Consider the following 12,401-nt stretch of genomic DNA (forward strand, 5'->3'; position numbering starts at 1 on the left):
TCCTCTTTATCAATCTTTAGGAATTTAAAGGCACTGGATGATTTTTATGTTAAGTATCTTGATCTCTGCATGTCTGCCTTTACAGTTGTGCTTAGGGCTTTTCTAACTTATGACTACATAAACTTCTAATTTAGAAATATTGGCATATACTATGAGGGGTCTACATTTTTTTGTTTCAAAACTTAAATCGCTTTTCACTGTTTCCCACTGAGCTGATACTCTACCCTTAGTAAAATTTTAAATGTGTATAAATGTTTCTGGGAGCCATCCATCTCTCATTTAAAGATGCTTTAATTATTATAACTACAAAATATTTCTGAGAAAGCATGTACTTCCCCTCATTCCTTTTAAGACATTTTCTTAGTTAATGTGATGCATTTACTCTGAGAGAACATATGATTAGATTTCTTGCTCTTCCTTACATCAAAGAAATTACCATTAAGATTTTGATTGAAGTTATATTATAAATAGTTGTTAATGAGATTGCTGACATATAAAATATGTAACCTTGGACCTTAGCACATCTTCATCTATTCAATATTGTTCTAAGTTTTAGATGGCTTTTTTTTCCTGTTCCATTCCAGTGTCATTTTGTTAATTTATTCCCAAGTATAATAGCTGATATCGAATTTCCCTATGTCTATTATGTCTTCTGTTCTATAGATGTATTTGTAACTAGCCTTCTTACAGCATATTTTTATTAGGTCTAATGAGTAAGTTTATTCTTTTTAGGTTTTTACAAACTTATTGTGATTATTATCTATAATTACAGATTTGGCTCTCTTTTCCTTCTACCTCCAATTACTGGCTTTTATTTTTTCTGTGTTGGCCAGAATGTCTAAAATAATTGGTAATGGTGGGAGTGATAATAGGTATTTGTTTTCTTGTTTTTGAAAATTCTTCTGGTTTTCACTAATAAGTACCATGCTGGTTGGTGACTGTCCTTCAATTTGCATTCTATAAGAGGTTTTAATTGGAACTCTTACTAAAATTTTGTTAACCAAAATATAGCACATGCAGATGAAAGAATTCAGACACTGGAACAGGACTTGGAGTGATAAGTGAAGAGTTTATCGCACCCCTTCCTATTTTTTCTCTATGAATGCTTGTTTTTTCTTTTTTCTCATCATCCTACCACTATGCTCTTATTTTGTAGTATGCTTGACCATATAAAACCAAATTTATGTGTGATACAAAGTTTTGTCAATATTAGAAGATTTGTTTAGGAGTTGTTATCAATACAACAGATACTAAAGTCTAATTTCAAGATGATTAGATGGGCTCGTGCAAATTACCACAAAATAGACAAGTAACCAAATTGAAATAGAGGAAAACATATGTAGAGGCAACTCATAAGAAACACAAATGAAAAGAATAAATGAAAAAATGACTACTAATTGTTTGACTTTTCTACCACCACCACCACCAACACACACACACACACACACACACACACACACACACACACACACCTGTAAGTTTCCTTAGGTGGGAATGTGATACAACTTACCTGAATGCACTTAGCTATGTGAAGCCCAGCACCCAGCATCTCCCCCATGTGGAAGACAAGTTTTCTCTAGCTTCAAAGGACTCTGTTTACCACATAGTCCATTATACAGCACAAGGTATGGATTTTCCAAGAAGAATAATAAGGCTGCTTCCTTTCATGTTTGAGAGTAGAAAGACAGTATAAGCTGACCAGATACGAATGTATTCCTGATTTACTGTGAATGAGTTTGTTCTCCATTAAAATAATGCCATACTACTCAGCTTTTAGTTTCTAGTATATTCTTTTCTAAAAATACTAAGACTAGAATATACTAGTTCCTAATATATTTTTTCCTAAAAGGACTGATTTCCTTGAGTTTCAGCTTGAAACACAATGCTATTACCAAAAATTTATTTTCAATGACAACCATAAGTTACAGCAAAGGAGCCAAAGTGGAGCCAGAAATCTCTCTATAGCTAAGTTGTTGTGAGTGGAGTATTACCTTAATGGTCAATTGGTAATACTGCATATTAAAATGGAAAAAAATTTAGATAATTGGAATATTAAGTCTGCAGAAGGACATAGGTTCATCATTTGCTCAGAGGTAACAATCTAAAATATGCTAACTCAGTATTTTCAAATTGTGATCCAAGGAGCTTTTTACAGTGTTAGGTCAAAACTATTTTCCTAAAGTTTTTTGGGGTACTGAGGATTGAACCCCGCAGGGACATTCTACCTCTGAGCTTTATCCCCAGGCCTATTTTATGTTTTATATTGAAACAGTCTCACTAAATTGCCGCACTCTGTCTTTGAACCTGCAATCCTCTTGTCTCAGCCTCTCAAGGGCTGGGATTACAGATGTGAGCCAACATGCCTGGCTAGTTTTCCTAATATTACTAAGAATATATTTGCTATTTCACTCTCATTTTTTCCCAAGGATACAGTGGAGTTTTGCAGCAACTATAGCATACCTGTGGCATCCTTGTCTTATAGGAATATATGCTTTGTATTCTTGTATATTAAAAAGTGTTAGTTTGTCTGGCATGGTGGCACACACTTGTAATCCCAGCATTCAGGAGGCTGAGACTGGAGGATCACGGTTCACGGACAGCCTCAGCTACATAGTGAGGCGCTCCATAACTTAGTGAGACCGTTTCAAAATAAAAGAATAAAAAGTAGGGCAGGGAGTGTAGCTCAGAGGTCGAATGCTACTAGGTTCCACCCCCAGACCCACACACACAAAAAAGTGTTTTAATTTACAATAGAATAAATAAAGGTATGCATAACCTAAACAAAGTTATTTGCGACCCTTCAATCACCAAGTGGAATGGGCCTTTGTGGCAAACAGTTTGAGAACTGCTGTACTAGAGAAATGTCAGTCTTAATAACATAGATTGATTAGTATTTATAGAAAAGAGGTGGGGTGAATCTCTCAGCTTATAAAGGTGTATAGTGATTTGGGCTCAAATATTTTCACTCCGTTGTTTAAGTAGTAATTAGTTCTAGTAATAGTGACGATTGTTTTCTTAAATATACAAAATTATTTGCTGCACAAAAAAGTCTGCTGAATGGGTAGCGTGTGTTGATAATACAGTAATGCAGAGTAATTGGGATTCAACAGGGACTTTAGAAAATGGAGGAGAAACCCCAGTGGAGCGAGGGAGGTGGTCTGGGGTAGAGTGGGGTGGGAGGAGGGTAAATTAATGAAGGAAACACTTTCATGATACTATCTGTGTACACATGTGAGAATACCAGTGCCAAGCTCAATATCATACGTAGGGATTTGGGAGGGAACCGAGAAGCTCACCAAATGCTGTGTGCCTGTTTGTTCCTGTCCCTCTGGATTACATTATGATGTGAGACTACAATGCACCAATAAAAATATACATATTAAAAAACAGAATGTAGCCAGACCTGAAATCTGAGCCTTCTAAGGGGTGATGGGACTGGTAAATGGACTTTTAGGTTCATCTCATCCCACTTTCATACTGTTTCCTTTTTTTAATTTTTAAAACTTTTGGTACCTATACTTCATCAGCAATCGGGCTACAGTTTACAGAAGAGTTGGGAAAGGCCAAAAACCGCCAGAAATACAGACAAGGAACTTATTAAGGCTCCTTGAAGTTCTCGCTGCAATCTGAGTTTAGAATCGTGCATGCTGCAGGGACTGCAGTAGCTAAGAGGAAGACTCTGCTTTCTGCTGTTATTTCTAGCACTCCTGTCATTTCTGCATCTATATTTATTCCTTATTTTTCTCCTACTTTCAGAAATATATCTATAGCCTTTTTGCATACCTTCTTATGTGGGGTTGAAAGGAAGTTAGTGTGGAGTGTTACCATGTAGAACTGCGGGATACTGCTGTATTTCTAGGAATATTCTTGTACTTTGTAAGTTACCTGGAAACAGTGCAATCCTTTTGAGGATTGATTTTTAGGTTTGTGAGGTGGAGTCATGACTGCCTTTAGTCAACTCAGAAACAAGACAATACCATCCCCAATTTCCAGTGTATTTCAGTGGTTTCTATGTTGGCTGGTAGGGATACTTGTATGATCTCCGAGAAGGCCTCTGTTAATCCTGACAGTAGCTTTTTCCCTAGGCTTGCACATATAGTAACCAATACTCAACTGGAGACCCGAGGGACCTCTGCCAATATGCGTTCATTCTCTCTGTATCTTTCTCCTCTTCGGTAATTTGCCTGGTGAGCCCAAGTCCTTCCTAGTCATCTTGGACTTCTTTGACCCCAAATTCAACTCAGACCACTACAGTTTCCCTACCTGCCCTGTGGCCTGGAACAGTACCATCTTTAAGGGAAGGCTGGGGTGATCATATGGTTCATTTGTTGTTTGTCCTCTTTTAGGGGCCACACTGTACTACCTTGACCACTGCTATTTCAGATCTCTTGTGGTTTTGTTAATTTGTTTTCTCTTTGAAGTCTTGGAGATTGAATTAAGGCCTCTCACATGATAGGTAAGCATACTACCACTGAACTACATCCTGAGGCCCCACCCCCTTTTTTGAGACAAGGTGTCAGGCTGGCCTTGAACTTGTGATCATCCTGTCTCAGCCTCCGGACTAGTTGGGATTAAGACATATTTCACTCTGCCTGAACTTTCTGTGCTTTTATAGTTTCAGGTGGAAAATAAAGTCAATCATGCTTGTTCCATGTTGGTCAGAAGCAGAAGTTTTGAAAGTAATTTTTTTAAAGTATAAAGCACTTTTACTTTGAGTTAGTTGAAATGCTCCTTTCCCACAATTATTTTCTGAACTGTGCTTAAAGGTTACTGGTAAACTGGGCATGATGGCTCACATCTATAATCCTAGTATTAAAGGAGGCCGAGACAGGAGGATTGCAGGTTCAAAGCCAGCCTCAGCAATTTATTGAGGTTCTCAGCAACTTCAAGAAACCCTGTTTCAAAATAAAAAAGTCTCTAGATTCAATCTCAAGTCCCCTTCCCCCCAAAAAAACTACTGGTTAAATTCCATGCCACTGTCATGGTATAATTATGGTTAAGATTCAAGGGGTCACTCTAGATTGGCAGGAGTTCATAATAGTCTTAATGGCAAGAATCATACATGTGCTTTTTTGCACATGTGTTACTTTATTGGGGGTGTACACTTCCTTTAGACTGCCTTCAGTCTGTCCTAAACTCATTTCTTTTTAGGGAATTCTATTTTTTTCATTGCTGTACTCTGTCACTATTAGAACCAAAGAAACCACTGCATGATGTCAATGTATTATCACTACAATGTTGTTTTATTTATATTCTTGGAATCTTCACAAATTATAAATTATATTCTCAGATTATGAATGTTGTAGGCCTTGCGTAGAAGGAATGCTCTCCTATTCATTCTCTTTTTTTCCTTATTCTTAGGAAAACATACCAAATTTTTTTCCCCCTCCCTGTGGTACATGGACTACTGTAAAGGAAAAGCCATACAATTACAAATGATACATATTTTTCTGGGTTTTAACTATTATTTATATATTTAAACAATAGATTCCTTTTTGGTATTGGGGATTAAACGCAGGGGCATTTTACCTTTGAGCTAGATTTCTAGCCTTATTTTTATTTTGAAACAGGGTCTAAGTGGCTGAGGCTCTCGCTAAATTGCTAAGGCTGGTGTAGAACTTGCGATCCTCTTACCTCAGCCTCCTAAATACTGGAATTACAGGCATGCACCATCACACTTGGCATAATTTTTTCATGTTTTTAAAATTTTTATTGATGAATATAACTATACATTGTAGCTGAATTCAAAGTGATACATTCATATACACCCACTTCTCTTTGTGATTGCATCCTAACCCTGCCTCCATCCCTTCCTCCCTAAGGAGGTGTTGGCAGTACTCTCATCTATGGGCATAATATTATTTGGTCTGTTTTCTTCCTCAAGCCTCCTTTCCCCCCTCTCTTCCTCTTCCTCCTGCCCCCCTTTCACTATTTTACTGGTCTCACTCCTTATTATCATGGGGTTTCTTTTCCTTCCCATTTCCTCTCTGGCTTCCACATAGAGAAAAAAAAAAAAAAAACCCTTGACTTTCTAAGACTGGTTGATTTCACTTAGCATAATGTTCTCTAGTTCCATCCATTTTCTCACAAATGATATAATTTTGAATTTCGTTTTTTATGGCTGAGTGGAACTCCATTGTGTATTTATACATTAGCCTTTTTTTATGGACATCCAGATTGGTCAATACTTGAGTATTAAAAGTTGTACTGCTACAAACATGGGTGTGCATAAGATACCAAGGAGAGGAATAGCTGGGTCATATGGTGGTTTCATTGCTCGACTTTTGAGGAACCACTATTACTGACTTCCATAATGATTGTACGAATTTACAGTCCTACCAACAGTGGATAAGATGCAACAGTTTTGATTGAAAGAATGTTTTTCTTTTCAGGTGATTCCAAGTTTGATTTGCTATGTAAAGAAGAATCTATTGAGCTCAAAGATGTATTCTCTGTGAAACTGAAGCGGCGTTGTTCTGCTAAGCACAGAAGCAGCACTTTATTAGGCATCACACTTTTCATCTGCTTGAAAAAGAAACAAAACAAATTAAAGGATTCTACACTCGATCTTATTAATTTAAGTGAAGACCACTGTGAAATATGGTTTAGACAGTTCAAGAAAATTTTGGCAGGTAAGTACTCCTACTGGGAACTTTTAATGAGTATAGTTTCCTTGCTATAGGATACTTAACATCTTGTATTTAGGTGTACAAACAATACTTGACTATGTTGAGGTACTATCTTCCTATTTCTAGTTATTGAGTGTTTTTATCATGAAAGCATACAGCATTTTGTCAAGTGGGTTTTCTACATCAATTGATCTGATTGTATTTTCCCCTTTGTTCTATTGATGTAGGTCACATTGATTTTCATATTTAGCCATCCTTGTTTTTTGGGAATAAGTTCTAGTTGGTCATAGTATATAATCCTTTCAGCATGATATTGAGTTTGATTTGCTCATATTTTGTTAAGTTTCATTGCATTAATATTAATATTGAATAAAGGATGCTGATTGTAGTTTTTATAGTATCTTTGGCTTTGGCATCACTGTAATTTAGATAAATTATAAAGATAACTGAACTACTCATCTTTTAGACTATTATCCTTTGAGTTAAAGAAAAGTGCCAACTTCAATCTTAAAGACTTTTGGGGTGAGGGTGAGAGAGAGGGGGAACCCATTGGGGAGGGCAATAAGAATTGTATGCATGTATTTTTCGAACACTTTGTACCTCAATATGATGTAAAATTATAATACACCCAATAAAAAAGACAAACTAAAAACATAGCCTATCCAAGACTGTCTGAATAGATGATTGCCCTATCTCTGTATACAAAGGGAAGAGTCAATTTCTTAGAGGTGTCTATTTCTCATCTCAGCTCCCGTCAGAGGCAATTCTGGGTCACCTTCATCTCTCACAAATAAATGGTTGAGGCTCCAAAGCTCTCTGCCAATTGTTCTGTAGTATTGGTACTTCCTTTTTAAGGTTACAACCTCACAGTTAATATTTTTTTTACTTTCAAAATTGTGTAATGCAGGTGTTCATAAAGTGCTCATCATCTGAGAGTTAGTTGGCTCAAACCTCATTCCATAAGTGGAGGAAGCCCGGTGCCCTTTTCCTGGTCTTCTCTGGCTTACGTTCCTTTTTTTTTTTTTTAACCTTTTTCTGGATCAGCTTTCCATGAAGTTAGGTCTATATATTGTTTTTCTCTTTTATGTACACTTAAATATGTGATACTATATGTAATAACTTTCATTGAGTTAGGGCATGATGGTGTATTTGCATATTTGATTTTCCTAGAAATGGTGACTTGCAAGCTTCTCTAGACTCTGAATCAAACTTCTCCTTAGAAACCATAACCTAGATGTTAAGGTATATTTATAGGCTTTCTGGCAGACATCCTACACAGGAGGAAAGAACAAAGTACTCTGCAGGTGATATTCAGGGTCCTCAGAACATGACAGAAGTCTATAGAAGAAAAAAGGAAGGAAAAGAAAGAAAAGAAAGGAAAGAAGAAAAACGATTTCTAAGGTCTTTTTTCAAGTGACTTGGAGAATAAACATATATTAAAACCAGGACACTAATTTCTTTCAAGAGACGTTCTGTTCTACCTACATTTGGGATATATACTGTCCTTTGAGTGATAAGCCGTCTGGCACTTTGAGAAGAGTATGAGATAGTAAAGAAAAATTGATGGGAATAGATGAATGCTCATAAGGAAGTCATACAGAGTTTTATTTATAAAGCAGAGCACTAAATATATATTCTTGAGGGAATACTCATGTATTAAAACACAGAAAACATTTAGTAGACAAAAATGAAGAGATGGTAAAAAAAATTAAAAACCTTTATAGCATGGGACTATTGAGTTGGTTGTTACAGAGGCTTTGCTAATTTATATCTAATGTTTAATAGTTATCAAGAGATCATTAACAAAGGTATTTAGGCATACATTTGTATGAATTATTTCTGATGTTATAGCTTTCAGTTTTAATTTTTAAATGGCAATTTCACAAAGTAGGCAAATATAAGTGAGTCAGATTTGCTTAATTCATTTTTTCCTTATAAAGTAGTCTACTCTTATATTTCAGTAGTCTCACTCAGTTTTCAGATTTGACGCATAAAGAAACTGGAATAGTTATTTAAATGTTTGCTTTATGTTCCTAAGAAGAGTAATTTTCCATTGTTTGTCATTTGACATCAAATCTGTATCCCATGATGAACTGCTTGAGAGCAAAATTAAGGTTTCTTAAGACATTGATTATACTGTTTTGTATAAGAAAAGCAATAGTAAAATATTTTTTGCCAAAGCTGTATTTTGATTATATGAACCAAGAAGAACTTTTTCTTGGCAGGAGAAAAGATTGATGTGAAGCTTTTATTTAGAAATGTTGCCAAGTCCTGTACTTATAAGGAAAAATAAGTTAGAAACCAATATCATAATGATTACTTTTAAATGAGAAGCTGTTATGTGTCAAATACATGATAGCTTCAGGCAGTTGGTTGTGTACCATTTGAACTGGCAACACTTGTCTCCTCAAGGACAAGTTATTTTCTTCAAGGATATTATGTCTGGAATACAAGCAGCTTTTCTTTTGAAGCACTGAAAAAGTGATTTAAGTCTGATTTATAGCCAGAATGTTGGCCATTATAATCATTCATTTCACTTTTAAATACACTGTTGATATATATATATATATATATATATATATATATATATATATATATCTCCTATAAATATATGCTGTATATTTATAGTAAAGTATATTTAAACATATGTCCACATAATGTAGAAACTCAGAAATTATTTCCTCATTTATGTTTTAATACCAAAGCGTAATCCTATTTGAGGTACTCTGTCCAACTAGGACCATATGAAGCCTCCTACTGTAGTGGCTTACCCTGGGGTCTGTAGGGTGTCACTACTGCCATTCCCAGGACTCATTCTGCAGTGTAGACTCTGTACCTACTGCACACTCTGGGGCTAGTTGATATATTTTATATTTAGTTTTGAGTAAGACTTTATTTGAACTCATCTACCAAAATGAAAACATTTGAAAATCTTTGATTTGCTCATTACTAAGAATGATAACCTGTCGGTATATTTTCACCTGTCACACCTATTTTGTTCACTGCTGGGTGCACAGAGATCTCATAAAGTCTTCTATCAACCCAAATAGGCATTTTGGCAATCCCATAATTTAAACTGAGAACGTTCATATAATCTTAGTCTTTTCAATAAGTTACATATTAAATATATTGTTTTTTCTGTAATTTTATAAGATATTGCTTACAGACCAATTTGCAAATAAGACACCTATATTTTATTGCACCAATTGGAATTTAGTTTTAAAATGAATTTACTTCAGGTATTTTTCTCTTAAAAATCCCATTGTTTTCTAAGATGGATGTGGTGGCACATACTCATAATCCCAGTACTTGTGAGGCTCAGACAGGAGGATCTGGGTTCACAGCCAACCTCAGCTACTTACTGAGGCTCTCTGCAATTTAGTGAGAACCTGTTTCAAAATAAAGAATAAAAGCTGGGCGTGGTGGCGCACACTTGTAATCCCCACGCTTGGGTGGCGGAGACAGGAGGAATGTGCCCGTTCAAAGCCAGCTATGGTGGCTAAAGAGACCCTGTTTCCAAATAAAAAAGTATAAAATAGGTCTGGGGGTGTATCCTGGAGGTAGAAGGGCTTCCAGAAACCCTAGTATCACCAAAAAAGAACAACAATAACAAAAAAAACAACCAGAGCTGGAGGTAGAATGTCCCTGTGTTGAATCCCCAGTACTGCAACAACAACAACAACAACAACAACAACAACAACAACAACAAAAACATTTCATCGCGTTCTGAGCAAAACATTCAGAGAAAAACAGTGAAATTTTAAACATTTCTATTAAATTCTTTTTTTGTGTGTGGATCTGGGGATGGAACCCACTGCCCAATTTTTTATTCTTTATTTTGAAACAGGGTCTCACTGCGTTGCGAAGGGCATGAGTAGCTGAGGCTGTCCGCGAACCATGATCCTCCGGTCTCAGCCTCCCAAATACTAGGATTACAAGTGTGTGCCACCATGCCCGGCTTCTATTAAATTCTGATTGACTCTTAACACCACCTAACTTTTCAAAGGTTTATTAAAATATTTAAAAGAACATTTAAGAGAAGTTGAAGCCAGATGTGGTGGTGCACACCTACAATTCCAGATAAGAGGATCTTGCAGGTTTGAAGCTGCCTCAGCAGTTTAGCAAGGCCCTTAGTGAGACCCTGTTTCAAAATAATAAATACAGTAAGTAGGGCTGGGACTATAGCCTAGGTAGAGTGGCCCCGAGTCTAATCTCTAGTTTTACAAAGAAAAACAAAGGTAAACTGAAAATATTAAGACACTGTTATAATATTATTTTTTTATTGTTTACAATACTTCCAGTACTTTTTTATTGTTTACAATAAAAATACAGTTAGATCCTGTTTCAAAATAAAGAACAAAAAATAGGGCTGGGGATATAGCTTGGAGGTAGAATGCCCCTAGGTTCAAACTCTAGTTTTGGAAAAGAAAAAAAAAAAAAAAACACCAAAAAACAAAACACAACTGTACTATTAAAAATAGTGTTTTTGATATGCTATTTGTACATGTGAATTTTATTAAAAACAAAATCATTATCCTTAGGACCTTCTATTCCTGACTGAGATTTGAGAGGTTCTGCCTAATAAATAGGTCTGGATGGGCCCCAAGCATGGATTTCCTTCTGTAGTCCTCCCCCACCAGTGATTCTAACGTGTTGTCTAGGCCAAGAACCATACATGGTTTTTTGAGCATACGTGCTTGAGTTGATGAACATATGTAGAAATCTACATGCCATATTGAACAAAAAAACTTTTGTAGGTAGATTATAGAATATTTTATATATTCTTTTTTATTTTGTGGTTCAAATTGGGGAAATTTTACCTCTGAGCTATATATCCTCAGCCCTATTTTACTTTTTATTTTGAAGCAAGATCTTACTAATTTGACAAGGGCCTTTCTAAGTTGCTGAGGCTAGCCTTGAACCTACAATCACCCTGTCTCAGCCTCCCAAATACTGGAATTACAGGCATGTGCCCCCATGACCTGCTATTTTATATATTCTTAAAGGTTAACCAGTACCTGTTTTTGAATCATGTAAGGTCACCACTTAAATTTCCAAGAGTACCCCATGTAATATATTCAGAAGGCAGAAGCTGACAGGACAGGTCAACAGTTTCCGTTCAGATTTCTTTTAGTATTAGCTTCCACAACAACTACCCCTACAGGATTTGTTGTTGTTCCCCCCCCCCCACCAAAATCAATGAATTTTACTTATCTTTTTAAATTTTATTTTTAGATACTTTTATCAATGCATTCTATTTACACTGGGGGTGAGTGATACCAGGCAGTCTTCCCCAGGGCTTTTCATCAACCTCAGTAGAATTTTTATTCTAAGGAAGGGGTATGTTTTTGTATGTAATTGATTTTACTTCTATCTTATATACAATTAGTGTTTTATATAAGAAAATTATATTCCTCTTTCAGTTGTTAACAGTATATCTTGTGACTAGAAGTTGAAGGAGTATATTCATCCTCAAGTATATTAATTTGAGATTTTTTGTTTAGAATAGGCCCTTTTGACTGTGTCTTTTGTATAATTAAACGTCTTTGGAGAAACAATTTAGGTAGGCTTTGTCAGATCTTGTGATGTTGTTATATCCAAAGTGCTAAATGAAAATTCTCTGAAATGTTTCTGGTAAAACGTTGAATTAAGTTTTCATGCTGTTAAATAAATGAGTTAACATTTCTTCCTTTACTGAATATTACAAAAGTCATTATTTTAAGAATTCAAATCCTAATGATAATGGCTGACATTTATTAAGCATTTACTATG

General features: G+C 35.6%; 1 protein-coding gene across 3 annotated transcripts in view; it reads left to right on the forward strand.

Annotated features, from left to right (window-relative positions):
* CERKL (CERK like autophagy regulator) overlaps positions 1-12,401 on the forward strand; it is a gene marked incomplete at both ends in the record, with an annotated part of 107,886 nt that overhangs the window by 40,019 nt on the left and 55,466 nt on the right. For all 3 annotated transcript variants that reach the window (XM_080690032.1, XM_080690033.1, XM_080690034.1), the window contains one exon: positions 6,393-6,632. In XM_080690032.1, coding sequence (XP_080546158.1) covers positions 6,393-6,632 — 240 coding nt within the window. The remainder of the gene's footprint in view (positions 1-6,392; positions 6,633-12,401) is intronic.

This window comes from Muscardinus avellanarius (assembly GCF_963383645.1).
Source record: "Muscardinus avellanarius genome assembly, chromosome: 2".
NCBI classification, from domain to species: domain Eukaryota; kingdom Metazoa; phylum Chordata; class Mammalia; order Rodentia; family Gliridae; genus Muscardinus; species Muscardinus avellanarius.